Source organism: Salvelinus fontinalis, chromosome 18, assembly GCF_029448725.1.
Source record: "Salvelinus fontinalis isolate EN_2023a chromosome 18, ASM2944872v1, whole genome shotgun sequence".
NCBI lineage: Eukaryota > Metazoa > Chordata > Actinopteri > Salmoniformes > Salmonidae > Salvelinus > Salvelinus fontinalis.
Window position 1 is genome coordinate 12,462,694 of NC_074682.1, and position 18,789 is coordinate 12,481,482.

At 41.9% G+C, this 18,789-nt stretch overlaps 1 protein-coding gene and 2 pseudogenes across 1 annotated transcript; 1 reads left to right on the top strand and 2 right to left on the bottom strand.

Annotated features, from left to right (window-relative positions):
• Window positions 1-4,639: 4,639 nt before the first annotated feature.
• Window positions 4,640-6,211, bottom strand: LOC129815956 (transcription factor HES-5-like; annotated as a pseudogene).
• Window positions 6,212-8,778: 2,567 nt separating this feature from the next.
• On the bottom strand, window positions 8,779-10,635 carry LOC129815863 (transcription factor HES-5-like; annotated as a pseudogene).
• Window positions 10,636-16,232: 5,597 nt separating this feature from the next.
• Window positions 16,233-18,254, top strand: LOC129815957 (transcription factor HES-5-like). Its single transcript, XM_055870166.1, has 2 exons — window positions 16,233-16,355; window positions 16,472-18,254. The coding sequence occupies exons 1-2, from the start codon at window positions 16,233-16,235 to the stop codon at window positions 16,901-16,903; spliced, it is 555 nt and encodes a 184-aa protein (XP_055726141.1). The 3' UTR covers window positions 16,904-18,254.
• Window positions 18,255-18,789: the final 535 nt, after the last annotated feature.

Consider the following 18,789-nt stretch of genomic DNA (forward strand, 5'->3'; position numbering starts at 1 on the left):
AGACACGTTGAATTGACAATGGTTTAATATTCCAACAGGGGCAGGAAATAGACAGGTCAAGGCAGGCAGGGGTCAGTAAACTAGAGGTGGGGCAACGGTACTGGACGGCAGGCAGGGTCAGGGAAGGCAGAGGTCAACAATCCAGAGGTGGGGAAAAGGTACAGGTCGGCAGGCAGGCTCAGGGGCAGGCAGGCGGGCTCAGAGTCAGGACAAGCAAGGGTCAAAACCAGGAGAGCGAGAAAAAGAGAGACTGGTTGACTTGACAAACAAGACGAACTGGCAACAGACAAACAGAGAACACAGGTATAAGTACACAGGGGATAATGGGGAAGATGGGCGACACCTGGAGGGGGGTGGAGACAATCACAAGGACAGGTGAAACAGATCAGGGTGTGACACATTTAAGGAATGGTGATCTTGGTGACAATGGTAACAATATGTACGGTATGAGATTATTTCAGATTATCAGGCTTTAATTCAATGTAAATATCATACTAAGCAAACATCAAGATGACTGGAATGATGACTGAAAATACATGTAAAATAGGGATATCAGCAACAAACTAAAAAACAGTCATGCCTCCATAATTATGAATAATTATCACTCTATAATTCATTTCAAATGTCAAATAAAACAAATGAATGTAAATTCATTATGTATGGATAGAAATGTCTCTGAACTTGTGTCTTACTTGCAGTGGGGTAAAGAACTTAAATCAAAAATACTTTAAAGTACTACTTAAGTAGTTTTTTAGTGTCACGACTTCGACCGAGGCAGGCTCTCCTTCCCGTTCGGGTGGCGTTCGGCGGTTGTAGTCACCGGCCTATTAGTTGCCACTGATCCTTTTCTCCCCCTCCGTATGTGTTTATTGGGCGCACCTGTTTTGTATTAGGGTTAATTAGTTGGGCTTATTAGTCATCCGGCCCGCACGTTTCTTTGTGCGGGATTGTTTGTTAGTAAGTAGTGGTGTTTGTTTCGTGCATCTTGTTTGCTGGACTGTGTTCGTTTCCCCCGTGTCTGGGGTTGGTTAAGAAGTACACCCAGTGTGTTAGTAGGGTGGCCTAGTTTTCTCCGTGTTCATTAAAGAACATTTGTTATTGAACCTGCTGTTTCCTGCGCTTGACTTCACACTCCGACACCCAGGCCTTACATTTTGGGTATCTGTACTTTACATTTCTATTCATATTTTTGACAAATTTTACATTTACTCCACTACATTCCTAAAGACAATATGTACTTTTTACTCCCGTACATTTTCTCTGGCACCCAAAAGTACTCTAAACGTTTCGAATGCTCAGGCAGGACATCAATATCGTCCAATTGTCACGACTTCCGCCGAAGTCGGTCCCTCTCCTTGTTCGGGCGGTGCTCGGCGGTCGACGGTCTTCTAGCCATCGCCGATCCACTTTTCATTTTCCATTGGTTTTGGTTTTGTTTCCCACACACCTGGTTTTCATTTCACAATTACTGGCCCTGTATTTAACCCTCTGTTTCCCCCATGTCTTTGTGTGTGATTGTTTATTGTTCAGGTCGGTACGTTTCCGTCAGGTTTTGTCCGGGTGCTGTTTTCATCCGTGTTTTGTGCCAACCGTTATTGTTCGCACATTGGTACTGTTACTTGTGTTATTTTATTGAGTAAAGTGCGTTGTTCACTCACCTCTGCTCTCCTGCTCCTGACTTCATGCACCAGCTACACCCACCGCCTGACTGCATGCACCAGCTACACCCACCGCCTGACTTCATGCACCAGCTACACCCACCGCCTGACTTCATGCACCAGCTACACCCACCGCCTGACTTCATGCACCAGCTACACCCACCGCCTGACTGCATGCACCAGCTACACCCACCGCCTGACTTCATGCACCAGCTACACCCACCGCCTGACTGCATGCACCAGCTACACCCACCGCCTGACTGCATGCACCAGCTACACCCACCGCCTGACTGCATGCACCAGCTACACCCACCGCCTGACTGCATGCACCAGCTACACCCACCGCCTGACTTCATGCACCAGCTACACCCACCGCCTGACTTCATGCACCAGCTACACCCACCGCCTGACTGCATGCACCAGCTACACCCACCGCCTGACTTCATGCACCAGCTACACCCACCGCCTGACTTCATGCACCAGCTACACCCACCGCCTGACTTCATGCACCAGCTACACCCACCGCCTGACTTCATGCACCAGCTACACCCACCGCCTGACTGCATGCACCAGCTACACCCACCGCCTGACTTCATGCACCAGCTACACCCACCGCCTGACTTCATGCACCAGCTACACCCACCGCCTGACTGCATGCACCAGCTACACCCACCGCCTGACTTCATACACCAGCTACACCCACCGCCTGACTTCATGCACCAGCTACACCCACCGCCTGACTTCATGCACCAGCTACACCCACCGCCTGACTTCATACACCAGCTACACCCACCGCCTGACTTCATGCACCAGCTACACCCACCGCCTGACTTCATGCACCAGCTACACCCACCGCCTGACTTCATGCACCAGCTACACCCACCGCCTGACTGCATGCACCAGCTACACCCACCGCCTGACTTCATACACCAGCTACACCCACCGCCTGACTTCATGCACCAGCTACACCCACCGCCTGACTTCATGCACCAGCTACACCCACCGCCTGACTTCATACACCAGCTACACCCACCGCCTGACTTCATGCACCAGCTACACCCACCGCCTGACTTCATGCACCAGCTACACCCACCGCCTGACTTCATGCACCAGCTACACCCACCGCCTGACTGCATGCACCAGCTACACCCACCGCCTGACTGCATGCACCAGCTACACCCACCGCCTGACTTCATACACCAGCTACACCCACCGCCTGACTTCATACACCAGCTACACCCACCGCCTGACTTCATACACCAGCTACACCCACCGCCTGACTTCATGCACCAGCTACACCCACCTCCTGACTGCATGCACCAGCTACACCCACCTCCTGACTTCATACACCAGCTACACCCACCGCCTGACTGCATGCACCCGCTACACCCACCGCCTGACTGCATGCACCAGCTACACCCACCTCCTGACTTCATACACCAGCTACACCCACCGCCTGACTGCATGCACCAGCTACACCCACCGCCTGACTGCATGCACCAGCTACACCCACCGCCTGACTGCATGCACCAGCTACACCCACCGCCTGACTGCATGCACCAGCTACACCCACCGCCTGACTGCATGCACCAGCTACACCCACCGCCTGACTGCATGCACCAGCTACACCCACCGCCTGACTGCATGCACCAGCTACACCCACCGCCTGACTGCATGCACCAGCTACACCCACCGCCTGACTGCATGCACCAGCTACACCCACCGCCTGACTGCATGCACCAGCTACACCCACCGCCTGACTGCATGCACCAGCTACACCCACCGCCTGACTGCATGCACCAGCTACACCCACCGCCTGACTGCATGCACCAGCTACACCCACCGCCTGACTGCATGCACCAGCTACACCCACCGCCTGACTGCATGCACCAGCTACACCCACCGCCTGACTGCATGCACCAGCTACACCCACCGCCTGACTGCATGCACCAGCTACACCCACCGCCTGACTGCATGCACCAGCTACACCCACCGCCTGACTTCATGCACCAGCTACACCCACCGCCTGACTGCATGCACCAGCTACACCCACCGCCTGACTGCATGCACCAGCTACACCCACCGCCTGACTGCATGCACCAGCTACACCCACCGCCTGACTGCATGCACCAGCTACACCCACCGCCTGACTGCATGCACCAGCTACACCCACCGCCTGACTGCATGCACCAGCTACACCCACCTCCTGACTTCATACACCAGCTACACCCACCGCCTGACTGCATGCACCAGCTACACCCACCGCCTGACTGCATGCACCAGCTACACCCACCGCCTGACTGCATGCACCAGCTACACCCACCGCCTGACTGCATGCACCAGCTACACCCACCGCCTGACTGCATGCACCAGCTACACCCACCGCCTGACTGCATGCACCAGCTACACCCACCGCCTGACTGCATGCACCAGCTACACCCACCGCCTGACTGCATGCACCAGCTACACCCACCGCCTGACTGCATGCACCAGCTACACCCACCGCCTGACTGCATGCACCAGCTACACCCACCGCCTGACTGCATGCACCAGCTACACCCACCGCCTGACTGCATGCACCAGCTACACCCACCGCCTGACTGCATGCACCAGCTACACCCACCGCCTGACACCAATTCACGCACTTATCAATATAACACATTGTCATCCCTACAGCCTCTGATCTGGCGGACTCATTAAACACAGATACTGTGTTTGTAAATTATCTCTGAGTGGTGGAGTGTGCCTTGTCTGTCCATAATTTAAAAAACAAGAACATCGTTACTTCTGGTTTGCTTAATTTAAGGAATTTGATGTATAGAATTTACTTATGACAAGTACGACAATTTCGTACTTTTTCTACCACTGCTTACTTGGTAGATTTTGAATGAAGCACCCAGAGGTATGTACAGTAGATTCAGTGTTTTATTCTAATGCTTTCTAGATCAGTGTGTACAGTTTTGGGTCAAGGTAGGCTTTCTTGCTTTTACATGTGGAATATCATAAATCATAAATGTACATATGTTGGAAACTTCTCAGAAGAGGAGAATGAAGTAACAGACAGGAAATATTGTGTATTTATTCAGACTGACTCACTGAGTCACATCATTGAATACTTTAATTTAAGGTAAATATTTCAACAGAAATAAAGTGATTTAACATCACAAGAACCTGGAGAGGTCTCCAAGACATGATACTCTAGTATAAGATACACAATGACTGTCTTTATAAAATGCAATATAACTGTTTTAAAAAAAACAAGGGTTTTTCTATGCAATATACAAAAAAAACTGATCAAATATTGCTAATCACAGAGTGATGATAAAAGGTATAATACCCAGTTTGGGTAAATAATCCTCATGGAGGAACATTGATGCTGTAGCTCAAGTTGATCAATATCAAATATAGAACTGATACATGCTTCACAGAAGATGCTCAATACAATGTCAATATGACTATATCACTACACAAATGTAGAGGCACTAGGTTTATGTCTTATACATTTTGACCTTCAAACAGATCAGTCATAGATAATCACAAACAGATTGATTATATAATATCTATTGTGGGTTAAAAGTTCTCATGGAGGAGTATTAAAGTTATTGTTGATCATGAATATAAAAACACGATCAAAATAATCAACACATTTCACAAAACATTAACGATATTTCAATTATCGATTTGATCATTTTCTCAGAAAACGTTAACTTGTTCAGTACAACTTTAATTAAACGTCTCACAGCAAGACTTTTAAAAACTCCTGCAGAAGATGAAGATTATATTTATTATATTCATTACTGTCCATGAAATGAATCTTAGACCAACATGGTCCATCCATTGTGTTTGTCTGAGTGGAGCTCCAGTCTGTAGGTCTCTACCAGGGCCTCCAGAGGGCGATGCTGACTGGACTCTTCTCTTTGCTGATGCTGTGCTGGGCTGGGAAGCTCAACTGAGGATGGTCACTCCCCCTCCTGTTCTTATCAGAGGATGGCTGCAGGCTCTGGAAGTAACTCAGCAGTCTTCTCTGGGACTGTGTCTTCACCTCATCCTTAGACAGGAAGTGAACAATCTCTTGGACACACCTGGAGTAACCCTGATTGACAGGTGCTGAGCAGGAGGAGGAGCTCACTGGCTGGTTCTGTTGCTGTTGTCTCAGGATGCAAACTGTCATCTCCAGGATGTCGGCTTTGTCCAGCTTGGAGTCGGGCTGCTGGTTGAGGATCTCTGGAACCAGGAGAGACATGAGCTGCTCAATGCTCTTGTTGATATGATCTCTGCATAACTTCTCCACCACTGGCTTTCTTAGCTGCAAGAAGAGACAAGGAGAGGCATTAATAACCTTATTCTGGTATATTACATTATTAAAACAGATTAACAATCAATCAATACAATTGAATAAATGTCATTGAATTTGAATCTTCAATTTACCTTGTTTGTCAGAGTCAGGTTCTCCTTAGATTAGATTATAGTTGAAGTGATTGTAGGTACCATGGCTGGATCTCTGTGCTGTAGAGTTATCTGTGTAGAGAGAATCTGATCTCTACTGGCTTCATCTCTCCTATATATAATCTTGAATCTGCATATGAATGTGTGGGTCTTGGGCTTGTTGGAGTTTCTCACAGTCTGTAGCCAATGGGAGAGCTTGGGAGGACAATGAGGAGTGTGGAAGGACAATGAGGAGTGTGGAGCTGCCACATGCTCAGTGTTCATATTGCTGGGGGACAATGGTCACGTCTCAGGGGAACAGGTGGAGGGGTGGGGGGTGATGGAGAGTGGCTCACAGTGCGCTGTGTGAATCTGGGAAAGTGGTGACCCCCAGACTGCTGCCTGATGTTGGCATCAATGACACTAACAGAGCGCACGTTCATCATTACAACTTACACGTGTGAGACTGACACAGCTGCTCTAATTAAACGTACAGTGTTGTTAATCTCCACCTATAAGGACATTGTTGAATGTTGTGTTCTGTATCCACGCTTCATCACTGACTTAGAAACATTTGATTCTCTCCATGGATATGACCTCTGATATTAATGAATGGCTCTACAATATGGTTTTACTTTGCACATACCGGTAGTTACATTTAACAATATGATGATGTGTGACAATGTTTCACAATTTAAATTCCTGTTTAAATTCATACATATCTATATTTTCATTCAGTCAGAATGTTTAGGAATATATAAGATTTTAGTCAACATTAACAGGTGAGTGGATAGATACCAGGGTAATGTATACCTTGGTTTTCAGTATTTTAAGGGTCATCAGTATCAATAGCAAGGGTTCTCTTAACTCCGTATTAGTAGTTATAAGGTCAAGCATTCTGGAGTTCAAACGTAGCAGATGTGTCCTCTGTCTTGAGGCTACTGGTCAGTGTGAGTAGAGAGCTGATCTGAGTTTCCCACACTGAGTCCTGTGTGCTGTGATCAATGCATTACAAAAGCTGCTCAGTGGACCATTAGTGACGGCTATTGGCTCTGTGTTGTACTAAAGACAGAGGCTGACATCACAGACCTTCTGGATTCTGGAGGGAAAGATCAGCACTGGCAAGATTATACTAACAAGACACACCTTAATAAATAAATATTCATCCTTTAATAGTATAAAACACATGATTTTGAGTACTCTGTTGAAAATTATTATCTGTGATTTGTTTCATTATAAATCGACAAAGGGTTAACTTTTGTGTGCCTAATTAGAATTGAGAGCTGTTCATTGTTTATCATACAAATCACTGAACTACATACATTTACTGAATAATACCAAGTCCATCCTCATGATAGAAAAAGCCTATCATAACTTGGGTAAAAAAATCAGAATTTGCTTTATTTAATAATTATTGTATTTCCCTCCCACCCATTCTATCCACTGAACAATAGAAGTGTGCCTATTCACCATAGAGACTCACAGGTGCTGGTGGGACTGATGAGGACACTAAACTGTGACTCTGCTCTCCAGAGCTTTCCCACACTTTTCCCATTGAGAGAGCTTCCACTAAACAATACAACTGTGCCTTGTTAAATGCTAATTCATCTCTACACAAGCAGTTCCTATCAAGCCCTTGGGGGTGAAGCTCAATACAGAGATATTTCTTAAGCAACAGATAAAGACTCACTGTTACAGAGAGTCAATTCAAGCTGTAAATGTATGTTTATACAAAGAAATATAATGTTTTCAACCATGCCACACACAGAAACCGAATAAAAACATAACTAATTGCATTAATCTTGAAGAAGGGGCTGGTACTGCCTAAAAGTGCTTTCAAAATGCAAAACAATTATATCTTGAACATTTTTTAGAAACATGTTTTAGCAGATTTCTAAATTCAAAACCCAAACAGTAAACATTAAATGTTGTGGGATTATCAGAAATATATCCATTGATTCCCCCATAGAGACCCAGACCCCCACTCTAACCTCTGACAGTCCAGGGTAGAGGTCCCAGTCTATTGCCCCGTGAGTGAGTTCTCCTCGGTTTCCCACATTCTCTCCATTCACTGCTTTCAATGGAGGAACAATAGAAGTGTGTCTTATTACACATCACATTAGCTATTGAGTTTTAGGGGCACAGCTGCTCTGAATGTTTAAAGCACTAAGATGACAGTGCTAGTTTTTGCCCAACACCTGGAATCACTGATATATTACGACTAAACTAAAATAATTGAATACATTCTGAAACACTGAAAATACATTTATTTGAAACAGGTGCATCAATAAAAAATATATCAGTCATGTCTCCTAAGGAAGTCAGATTGATGATCACTTACATCTCTATAGCTCATTACACCTTTACTACAACAAGATATGACATGACTGTTATGTTTTATATAAAAACAATTACTGTAAAGTAATCATGTATGACTAGAAATGTCTCTTAACATTGATATTACTCTGTAGATTTTGAATGAAGCACCCAAAGGTACAAATTAATGTATTGATTCAATTGAGTGTTGCATTCCAATGCAGTCAATATCATTCTGTATAGTCTTGGGTGATTACTTTTATTGTTTTTGCATCAGCCACTTAATCTATGTGGAGTTTAATAAATCAGTAATTTAACCATTTAATGATGTTGGAGGATTATCTTTGTCAAGAAAAGAAAAAAGCAACAGACAAAAATATTTCATATGAAGATTTGTGTATTTATTCAGAGTGACTTAATGAGTCACATCATCAATACCTTAATTTAAGGTAAATATTTCAAGAGAAATAACGTGATTAAACATCACAACAAGACTAGAACAAATATCCAAGATATGATACTCTATCCGAGTATATAGGATACACAGTTACTGTCTTTATGAAAGATATGATACTTTATCAGAGTATATAGGATACACAGTTACTGTTTTTATGAAAGATTTGATACTCTATCAGAGTATATAGGATACACAGTTACTATCTTTATGAAAGATATGATACTCTATCAGAGTATATAGGATACACAGTTATTGTCTTTATGAAAGACAACAGAATTGTTCAAAATTAACAAGGGTTTTTCAATTAGACATGTGTTCTCCCATTTGCACTAAATACATTATTCAAATAATGTGAGCGACAGTTTCACAAAGAAAGTATAATCTTAAAACAGGTCAAATACTGCTAATCACAGAGTGATGATAACAGGTATAATACCCAGTTTGGGTAAATAATCCTCTCGGAGGAACATTGATGCTGTAGCTCAAGTTGATCAACATGAAATAAATAACTGATACATTCTTCACAGAAGATGCTCAATACAATGTCAATATGACTATATCACTACACAAATGTAGTGGTAAAAAATAACTCACATTTTTAGACCATAAAAACAGATTTTTCAAATACAATCACAAACAGACTGATGATATAGCATCCATGTTGGGTTAAAAGTTCTCATAGAGAACCATTCAAGTTATTGTTGATCATGAATATAAACACATTATCAATATACGCAACATGTTTCACAAAACATAAAGGTTATGATGATTTCAATTAACACTACAAAAATGTAGTTTTCAAAGATCAGATTGTTTTCTTGGAAAAACGTTTTAACTTCAGTACAACTGAAATTAAATGTCTCAATCACAGCAAGACTTTTAAAAACTCCTGCATAAGCAGAAAACAAAGAAGATATTTACTTATACTCATTACTGTCCATGAAATGAATCTTAGACCAACATGGTCCATCCATTGTGTTTGTCTGAGTGGAGCTCCAGTATGTAGGTCTCTACCAGGGCCTCCAGAGGGCGATGTTGACTGGACTCTTTTCTTTGCTGATGCTGTGCTGGGCTGGGGAGCTCAACTGAGGACGGTCACTCCCCCTCCTGTTCTTATCAGAGGATGGCTGCAGGCTCTGGAAGTGTCTCAGCAGTCTTCTCTGGGACTGTGTCTTCACCTCACCCTTAGACAGGAAGAGAACAATCTCTTGGACACACCTGGAGTAACCTTGATTGACAGGTGCTGAGCATGAGCTCACTGGCTGGTTCTGTTGCTGTCATTGCAGGAAGCAAGCGGTCATCTCCAGGATATCGGCTTTATCCAGGCTGCTGGTTGAGGATCTCTGGAACCAGGAGAGACTTGAGCTGCTCAATGCTGTTGATATGATCTCTGCATAACTTCTCCACCACTGGCTTTCTTAGCTGCAAGAAGAGAACAGGAATCAATTATACGATTATTCTGGTGTATGACATTATTGAATCAAATAAAAAATCAACCAATACAATTGAATCAATGTCATTGAATTTGAATCTTCAATTTACCTTGTTTGTCAGAGTCAGGTTCGCCTTAGAGTAGATCATAGTTGAAGTGATTGTAGGTGCCCTGACTGGATCTCTGTGCTGTAGAGGTCTGTGTAGAGAGAATCTGATCCCTACTCTCCTATATATAGTCCCAAATCTGCATATGAATGTGTGGGTCTTGGGCTTGTTGGAGTTTCTCACAGTCTGTAGCCAATGGGAGAGCTTGGGAGGACAATGAGGAGTGTGGAGCTGCCACATGCTCAGCGTTCTTTTTTCTGGGGGAAATGGTCACGTCTCAGGGGAACAGGTGGAGGGGTGGGGGGTGATGGAGAGTCACTCACAGTGCACTGTGTGAATCTGGGAAAGTGGTGACCCCTAGATCTGCTGCCTGATGTTGGGATCAATGAGACTAACAGAGCACACTCCTCATTATTACAATTTACACATTTCAGCACATTATGTAAAATGCTTGTTGGCTACTAAAATTGTATTTAATTTTTATTAAAGTTTTTACTGACAGTCTTTGAGAAATAGTATCAATCAGATTGGAGTCATTTCACACTGATCTGTCTCTAGCAGATTACCTCCGAGGTAATGTGACTCCATCTAAGTGCAACAACTCTGAGGTGATGATGATCTTCTCTCTGGCTACAGGCTCAGGTTTCATAGAAGCCCCAGGCAGCAAACTTCCCTCCTCTGAGCTCGACAGCACAGCTGGCTCCCTGCACAATGCTGAACGTGCCCCAGTCACACGCCCTCCTCTTCCTGGAGCTGGGAGCCAAAGGGACACACGGCTTCCCACACTTCTGCATGCCGTCTGCTGAGCCCTGACACACAATAGAAGTGTGTCTGCTCTCACAAAGCCCCACTGGCTGTGCCCATGCACAGCAAGCAAGGAGGGGTTGGTTTATAAGGCAGTCTAGTACCTACAGGCAGTGCTGTAAATACTTAAGTAAAAATACTTTAAAGTACTACTTAAGTAGTTTTTGGGTGTTATCTGTACTTATATACTATTTATATTTTTGACAACTTTTACTTTTACTTCACTACATTCCTAAAGAAAATAATGTACTTTTTACTCCATACATTTTCCCTGACACCAAAACTACTCGCGTTACATTTTGAATGCTTAACAGGACAGGAAAATTGTCAATTTCACGCACTTATCAGGAGAACATCCCTGGTCATCCCTACTGCCTCTGAACTGGCGGTCATCCCTACTGCCTCTGATCTGGCGGTCATCCCTACTGCCTCTGATCTGGAGGACTCACTAAACACAAATGCTTCCTTTGTAAATTATATCTGAGTTTTGGAGTGTGCCCCTGACTTTCTGTACATTTTAAAAACAAGAAAATTGTGCCGTCTGGTTTGCCTAATATAAGGATTTTGAAATGATTTATACTTTTACTTTTACTTTTGATACGTAAGTATATATTTTTAATTACATTTACTTTTGATACTTAAATATATTTTAAATCAAATACTTTTAGACTTTTACTCACGTAGTATTTTACTGGATGACTTTCACCTGAGTCATTTTCTATTAATGTATTTGTACTTTTACTCAAGTATGACAATTGGGTACTTTTTCCACCACTGCCTACAGCCAAACTATCTGGATCCCATATAACTCCATTTGGAAACACTTTAAGGAATTGCACAGTATTTTGACAAGATCTTTAATAAAGAAACTCTCAAAATGATATATGTGTGTACTATGTACTATGAAGAGAAAGTTTACAAATTGACCCCATATTATGGATACCAGGAAAGTTGATTATGTATCTCAACCGTCAGCGACCAAAGATTTCCCAATTAATATCAGCAAATAAGATTGCCTAGGTTATCTATTCGATTCTTGACATGACCAACTTACTGTAAAAAGGCCATATCGGAGATATAGTACACACATATATCATTGTAATCTACTGCAATGATAGTTGGCTAGGAGCAGAAAGACTTGTGATCCTAGCATACGTGTCATATTTGCATTTTGTTGATTTGTATCAAAACTTGACATGGGAACATGATTTGTCTGTGTACTCATGGGCATAGACAGGTTCCCAGGGACTAATGTGGCCGACCTCTTTGGCATATGGCATAATAAAAAAACATCCCACCTGTCCTGTGAGGAATCAGCTATTATTCCCACTGACCATTGTCCCACCATCGGAGCACTCTGATTGGCTTCAGAGCGTGAGACAGCGCAGAAGGAGGCACATAAATACACCGTGGAGATGCAGAACTCCCTAATGAAGACTCTCTAAGCATCAGCTGACCCAAGACCAGCCGCAACAGAGCAGAACAGAGGCGCTACCAGAACACAAACTCTAGACCTCCGTCAAGACCTACCAAGAACCACATCTCCACTTTATTGACGAGCTGCAAACTCAAGGCCAACATCTGAAAATGCCTGCCTACTTGGACATCGCTCTTCAGAACAGCATGAACGTGAAAGATCAGCACATTAGGTAAACTCATGATGAATTACATTGAAATACTTCAGGTCGTAAGAGTTATGAACTAATATAAACTCTGTGAGCGAGAAGAGGTGTTCATGATTGTCTTGTGTTGTTTTTCAGGTGTAAACTCTCTCTGCTGGAGAGGAAGTGCAGCGGCGGTGTGGAGAAACTGAAGATAGTTATTGGAGAACACCTCCAGAACGGGATCCCTACATCTCCCATTTCTCCTATTCTTGAGAAAACGGTGTCCTTTTTCACTCCGAAGAAGGCCTTGCTGTCACCCACGGGCTATTCCAAATATTCCAGGGACATACTGCGTCTCTTTCCCTCTCCAGACGAGGACATTGTACCACTCTGCTTTGAACAATGAGTTGAGAGATGCATGGACGTGGAGGTTCCAGTTCAGAGGTCAAGGACCCTGCTGACATTTACTGTGGCGTTGGCTTAATGTATTCCCTTGAGGCGCTGCTATAGATGTAGACTGCAACTGATTGGCCGACACTGGATCGCAACTGACAGAGAGACATAGTTAAATGAATAATAAGTCCAAAATAGGTTTTGTCTAAAATTACAGTGATTTTGTGAAGCTTAATTTGTGTATATTTCAATTCTGTCGAAATGATTTGGAAATGCATTTGCATGCATTGTTATTAGCAGTCGTACTGCTCTATCCTTTCTATGAGAAAGTCAACCTTGGATGTGTTTGGTGATCTCTGCTACCTCGAAGAGAGCAGAGCTGGTTACTCTGATTGTAAACACTTGTCCTCAGAGTTCGAGTTAGCGAGTGCTGGGCACTCTTGTTACAATGTAGAAGTATGGAAAATGTGACCATTGGTTCATCCCACTTTTTTAGGGTATGTGAGTCAATGTCGAGTTTGAACCCTGCTAGCCTTTACCCTAAGAGGAAATGTTATGATTGTTATCTTAAAACGTACTGTTTATTTTGTTTTCAACTACTAATGAATGGCTTCACACATATATAAATGTGCCTAATACACAAATGTGCCTAAAGTGTTTTTAAATGTGCCTAAAGTGTTTAATTCAAAGACTAAATAAATATTTTCAGCATATATTTCAGGTGTCTTTTCGTGTTGTATTCAAAGCACATCTTTCCATTGGCAAACCCCAGAGGGATGACGGCATTAGGTACATACTGTATGTTATATCTCATGTAGGAATGATTTCTTCTCCCCGTTTTATGCTCCTGACATAAAATACCAGAATACCAGAAAAACTGGAAAATATATTATACTAAAGGGCCATTCATACCTCTACAGTAGCTTGTGAACTTGGACAGTCAACAAGCCAACATTTGGTACATTTTATTGCGCAAGAAAGCATCAAATGGAAAGTAAGAAACCAGGAAGTGAATACATCTTCAGTCCAGGCCCGGTGTGTTAAAGAAAACTGACATAACATAAGTGAATAACTTACTTAGATAGTGCAGGAATAAACACACAATGCGGAACTTAGAACGTTGTACACCTTGAACAGCTCAGAAAACCACAGAAATCCTTGAACAGCTCAGAAAACCACAGAAAACCTTTTACTGTATTGTTAGCGGAATGTGTTCAAGCACCAATGACGTTACAGGGCTAAAACTATTATATCCATTATATCCTGACTTACTGCAATACAACTATTCTTTTAAGATGTGTATCAGATTAAACAGATGTTGTCGTGGCTAAAGTCAAGTCAGTAACATGCTCAACTTCTGATAAATCATAACATTGCACTAATTGGTTTCCTGATTCAAAAAGGCATCAGTAATTAGGTGATAATTGATCATGGCTGTCGCATGGCTGTGGTTTCGCTCTTGTGCCTAGCACACTTGCAGTTGAGTCATATTGAAATGGAGTCATATTTAACTACCAAGTTTCTCACCAGGCACCTTTGGGGAATTGGTTGTATAAAGAGAAGAATTAGCATTTAACAAGGCACACTTCTATTGTTTAAAGATATTTCCATCAATGGACAAAGTGTGGGAAAGCTCTGGAGAGAGGAGTCACAGTTTAGTGTCATTGGCAGCTTCATTCTTTACATCAATATAACAACTAATAACAATATAATTGTCCACAAAAAAAGATAGGTTATGATATTCAGTAATGTAGTCTGAAACATTTTAATATCTGAATAAAATAAATATGTGCAACAGTACGGAAGGAGCCAGCGGTAGTTTCCCTCCCGAATCCAGATGGACCGTGATGTCAGCCTCTGTCTTTAGTACAACACAGAGTCAATAGCCATCACTAATGGTCCACTGAGCAGCTTTTGTAATGCATTGATCACAGCACACAGGACTCAGTGTGGGAAACTCAGATCAGCTCTCTACTCACACTGACCAGTAGCCTCAAGACAGAGGACACATCTGCTACGTTTGAACTCTACTCTGGCAGTAGTCTGCCAAATCTTCAAATACACAGACACAAGAGCAGTATTGCAATGCAACATACATGTAACTGCCAAGATAATGGAAACACTTGAGGAAAAGAGGGATGCAAAGTATATTGAAAGCAGGTGCTTCCACACAGGTGTGAATTAATTATGCAATTAACATCCCATCATGCTTAGGGTCATGTATAGAAATGCTGGGCAGGCCATTGTTTTGGCTACCATGACTATGGCCAAATAGGACGACAATGCCCCCATCCACAGGGCACGAGTTGTCCCTGAATGGTTGATGAGCATAAAAACGATGTAAACCAAAATGCCATGGGCGTCTCAGTCACCAGGTCTCAACCCAATTGAAAACTTACGGGAGATTCTGGAGCGGCGATTGAGACAGTGTTTTCCACCACCATCAACAAAACACCAAATGATGGAATTTCTCGTTGAAGAATGGTGTCGCATCCCTCCAAAAGAGTTCCAAACACTTGTAGAATCTATGTCAAGGTGCATTGAAGCTGTTCTGTGGTGGCCCAACATACTATTAAAACACTTTGTGTTGGTGTTTCCTTTATTTTGGCAGTTACCTATATATATACAGTACAAGGGTAAATGACAGTTAACTTAACTTATACAATATTAGGTTTCAAAGGTGACAATGTCCTTTAAGTCTCTGTTAATTGTAGCTAGAAATCTATATTAAAAATCTATATTAAAATATTTTACTGTCAAATTTGACACTTTATTTTGCAATGCAACCATCAGAAGGGCTTAAGTGTTACAACATTCTCATTTAGAGAAGCTGTGTCTCTCCATCACCCTCCACCCTTCCACCTGTTCCCCTGAGACGTGACCATTGTTCCCCAGCAATATGAACACTGAGCATGTGGCAGCTCCACACTCCTCATTGTCCTCCCAAGCTCTCCCATTGGCTACAGACTGTGAGAAACTCCAACAAGCCCAAGACCCACACATTCATATGCAGATTTGGGACTATATATAGGAGAGATGAAGCCAGTAGAGATCAGATTTTCTCTACACAGACCTCTACAGCACAGAGATCCAGCCATGGTACCTACAATCACACCAGCCACGATCTACTCTAAGGAGCACCTGACTCTGACAAACAAGGTAAATTGAAGATTCAAATTCAGTGACATTTATTTAATTGTATTGATTGAGTGTTTATTTGATTCAGTAATGCCATACTCCAGAACAAGGTTTTGATGACTCGTCTCTTCTTGCAGCTAAGAAACCCAGTGGTGGAGAAGTTATGCAGAGATCATATCAACAACAGCATTGAGCAGCTCAAGTCTTTCCTGGTTCCAGAGATCCTCAACCAGCAGCCCGACTCCAAGCTGGACAAAGCCGACATCCTGGAGATGACAGTTTGCATCCTGAGACAACAGCAACAGAACCAGCCAGTGAGCTCCTCCTCCTGCTCAGCACCTGTCAATCAGGGTTACTCCAGGTGTGTCCATGAGATTGTTCACGTCCTGTCTAAAGATGAGCTGAAGACACAGTCCCAGAGAAGCCTGCTGAGCCACTTCCAGAGCCTGCAGCCATCCTCTGATAAGAACAGGAGGGGGAGTGACCATCCTCAGTTGAGCTTCCCAGCCCAGCACAGCATCAGCAAAGAGAAGAGTCCAGTCAACATCGCCCTCTGGAGGCCCTGGTAGAGACCTACATACTGGAGCTCCACTCAGACAAACACAATGGATGGACCATGTTGGTCTAAGATTCATTTCATTTACAGTAATGAGTATAAGTAAATATTTTCTTTGTTTTCTGCTTATGCAGGAGTTTTTAAAAGTCTTGCTGTGATTGAGACTTTTCATTTCAGTTGTACTGAAGTTATAAACGTTTTCCTAGAAAACAATCTGATCTTTGAAAACTACATTTTTGTAGTGTTAATTGAAATCATCATAACCTTTATGTTTTGTGAAAAATGTTGATTATATTGATCATGGGTTAATATTCATGATCAACGATAGCTTGAATGGTTCTCTATGAGAACTTTTAACCCAAAATGGATGTTATATGATCAGTCTGTTTGTGATTGTATTTGAAAAATCTGTTTTTATGGTCTAAAAATTAGAGTTATTTTTTACCACTACATTTGTGTAGTGATATAGTCATATTGACATTGTATTGAACATCTTCCGTGAAGCATGTATCAGTTATATATTTCATGTTGATCAATTTGAGCTACAGCATCAATGTTCCTCCAGGAGGATTATTTACCCAAACTGGGTATTATACCTGTTATCATCACTCTGTGATTAGCAGTATTTGATTTGTTTAAACATCGAACTCCATTTGTGAAATTGTCGATCATGTTATTTGAATAATGATTTTATTGCAAATGGGAGAACAAATGTCAAATTGAAAAACCCTTGTTAATTTTGAACAATTCTGTTGTCTTTAAAAAAGACAGTAACTGTGAATTTCATACTCGGATAGAGTATCATATCTTTCATAAAGACAGTAACTGTGTATCCTATATACTCTGAAATAGTATCAAATCTTTCATAAAAACAGTAACTGTGTATCCTATATACTCTGATAGAGTATCATATCTTTCATAAAGACAGTAACTGTGTATCCTATATACTCTGATAGAGTATCATATCTTTCATAAAGACAGTAACTGTGTATCCTATATACTCTGATAGAGTATCATATCTTTCATAAAGACAGTAACTGTGTATCCTATATACTCTGATAGAGTATCATATCTTTCATAAAGATAGTAACTGTGTATCCTATATACTCTGATAGAGTATCATATCTTTCATAAAGATAGTAACTGTGTATCCTATATACTCTGATAGAGTATCATATCTTTCATAAAGAAAGTAACTGTGTATCCTATATACTCGGATAGAGTATCATATCTTGGATATTTGTTCAAGTCTTGTTGTGATGTTTAATCACGTTATTTCTCTTGAAATTTTTACCTTAAATTAAGGTATTGATGATGTGACTCATTCAGTCACTCTGAATAAATACACAAATCTTCATTTGAAATATTTTTGTCTGTTGCTTAATTCTTTTCTTGACAAAGATAATCCTCCAAAATCATTAAATGGTTAAATTACTGATTTATTAAACTCCACATAGATTAAGTGGCTGATGCAAAAACAATAAAAGTAATCACCCAAGACTATACAGAATGATATTGACTGCATTGGAATGCAACACTCAATTGAATCAATACATTAATTTGTACCTCTGGGTGCTTCATTTAAAATCTACAGAGTAATATCAATGTTAAGAGACATTTCTAGTCATACATGATTACTTTACAGTAATTGTTTTTATATAAAACATAACAGTCATATCATATCTTGTTGTAGTAAAGGTGTAATGAACTATAGAGATGTAAGTGATCATCATTCTGACTTCCTTAGGAGACATGACTGATATATTTTTTATTGATGCACCTGTTTTAAATAAATGTATTTTCAGTGTTTCAGAATGTATTCAATTATTTTAGTTTAGTCATAATATATCAGTGATTCCAGGTGTTGGGCAAAAACTAGCACTGTCATCTTAGTGCTTT

Bases quoted from the DNA above. Each gene is read 5' to 3' on its own strand.
- LOC129815957 (XM_055870166.1), top strand. From the start codon at position 16,233: ATGAAGCCAGTAGAGATCAGATTTTCTCTACACAGACCTCTACAGCAC. The intron at 16,356-16,471 runs GTAAATTGAAGA...CTCTTCTTGCAG, and splicing joins ACCTGACTCTGACAAACAAG to CTAAGAAACCCAGTGGTGGA.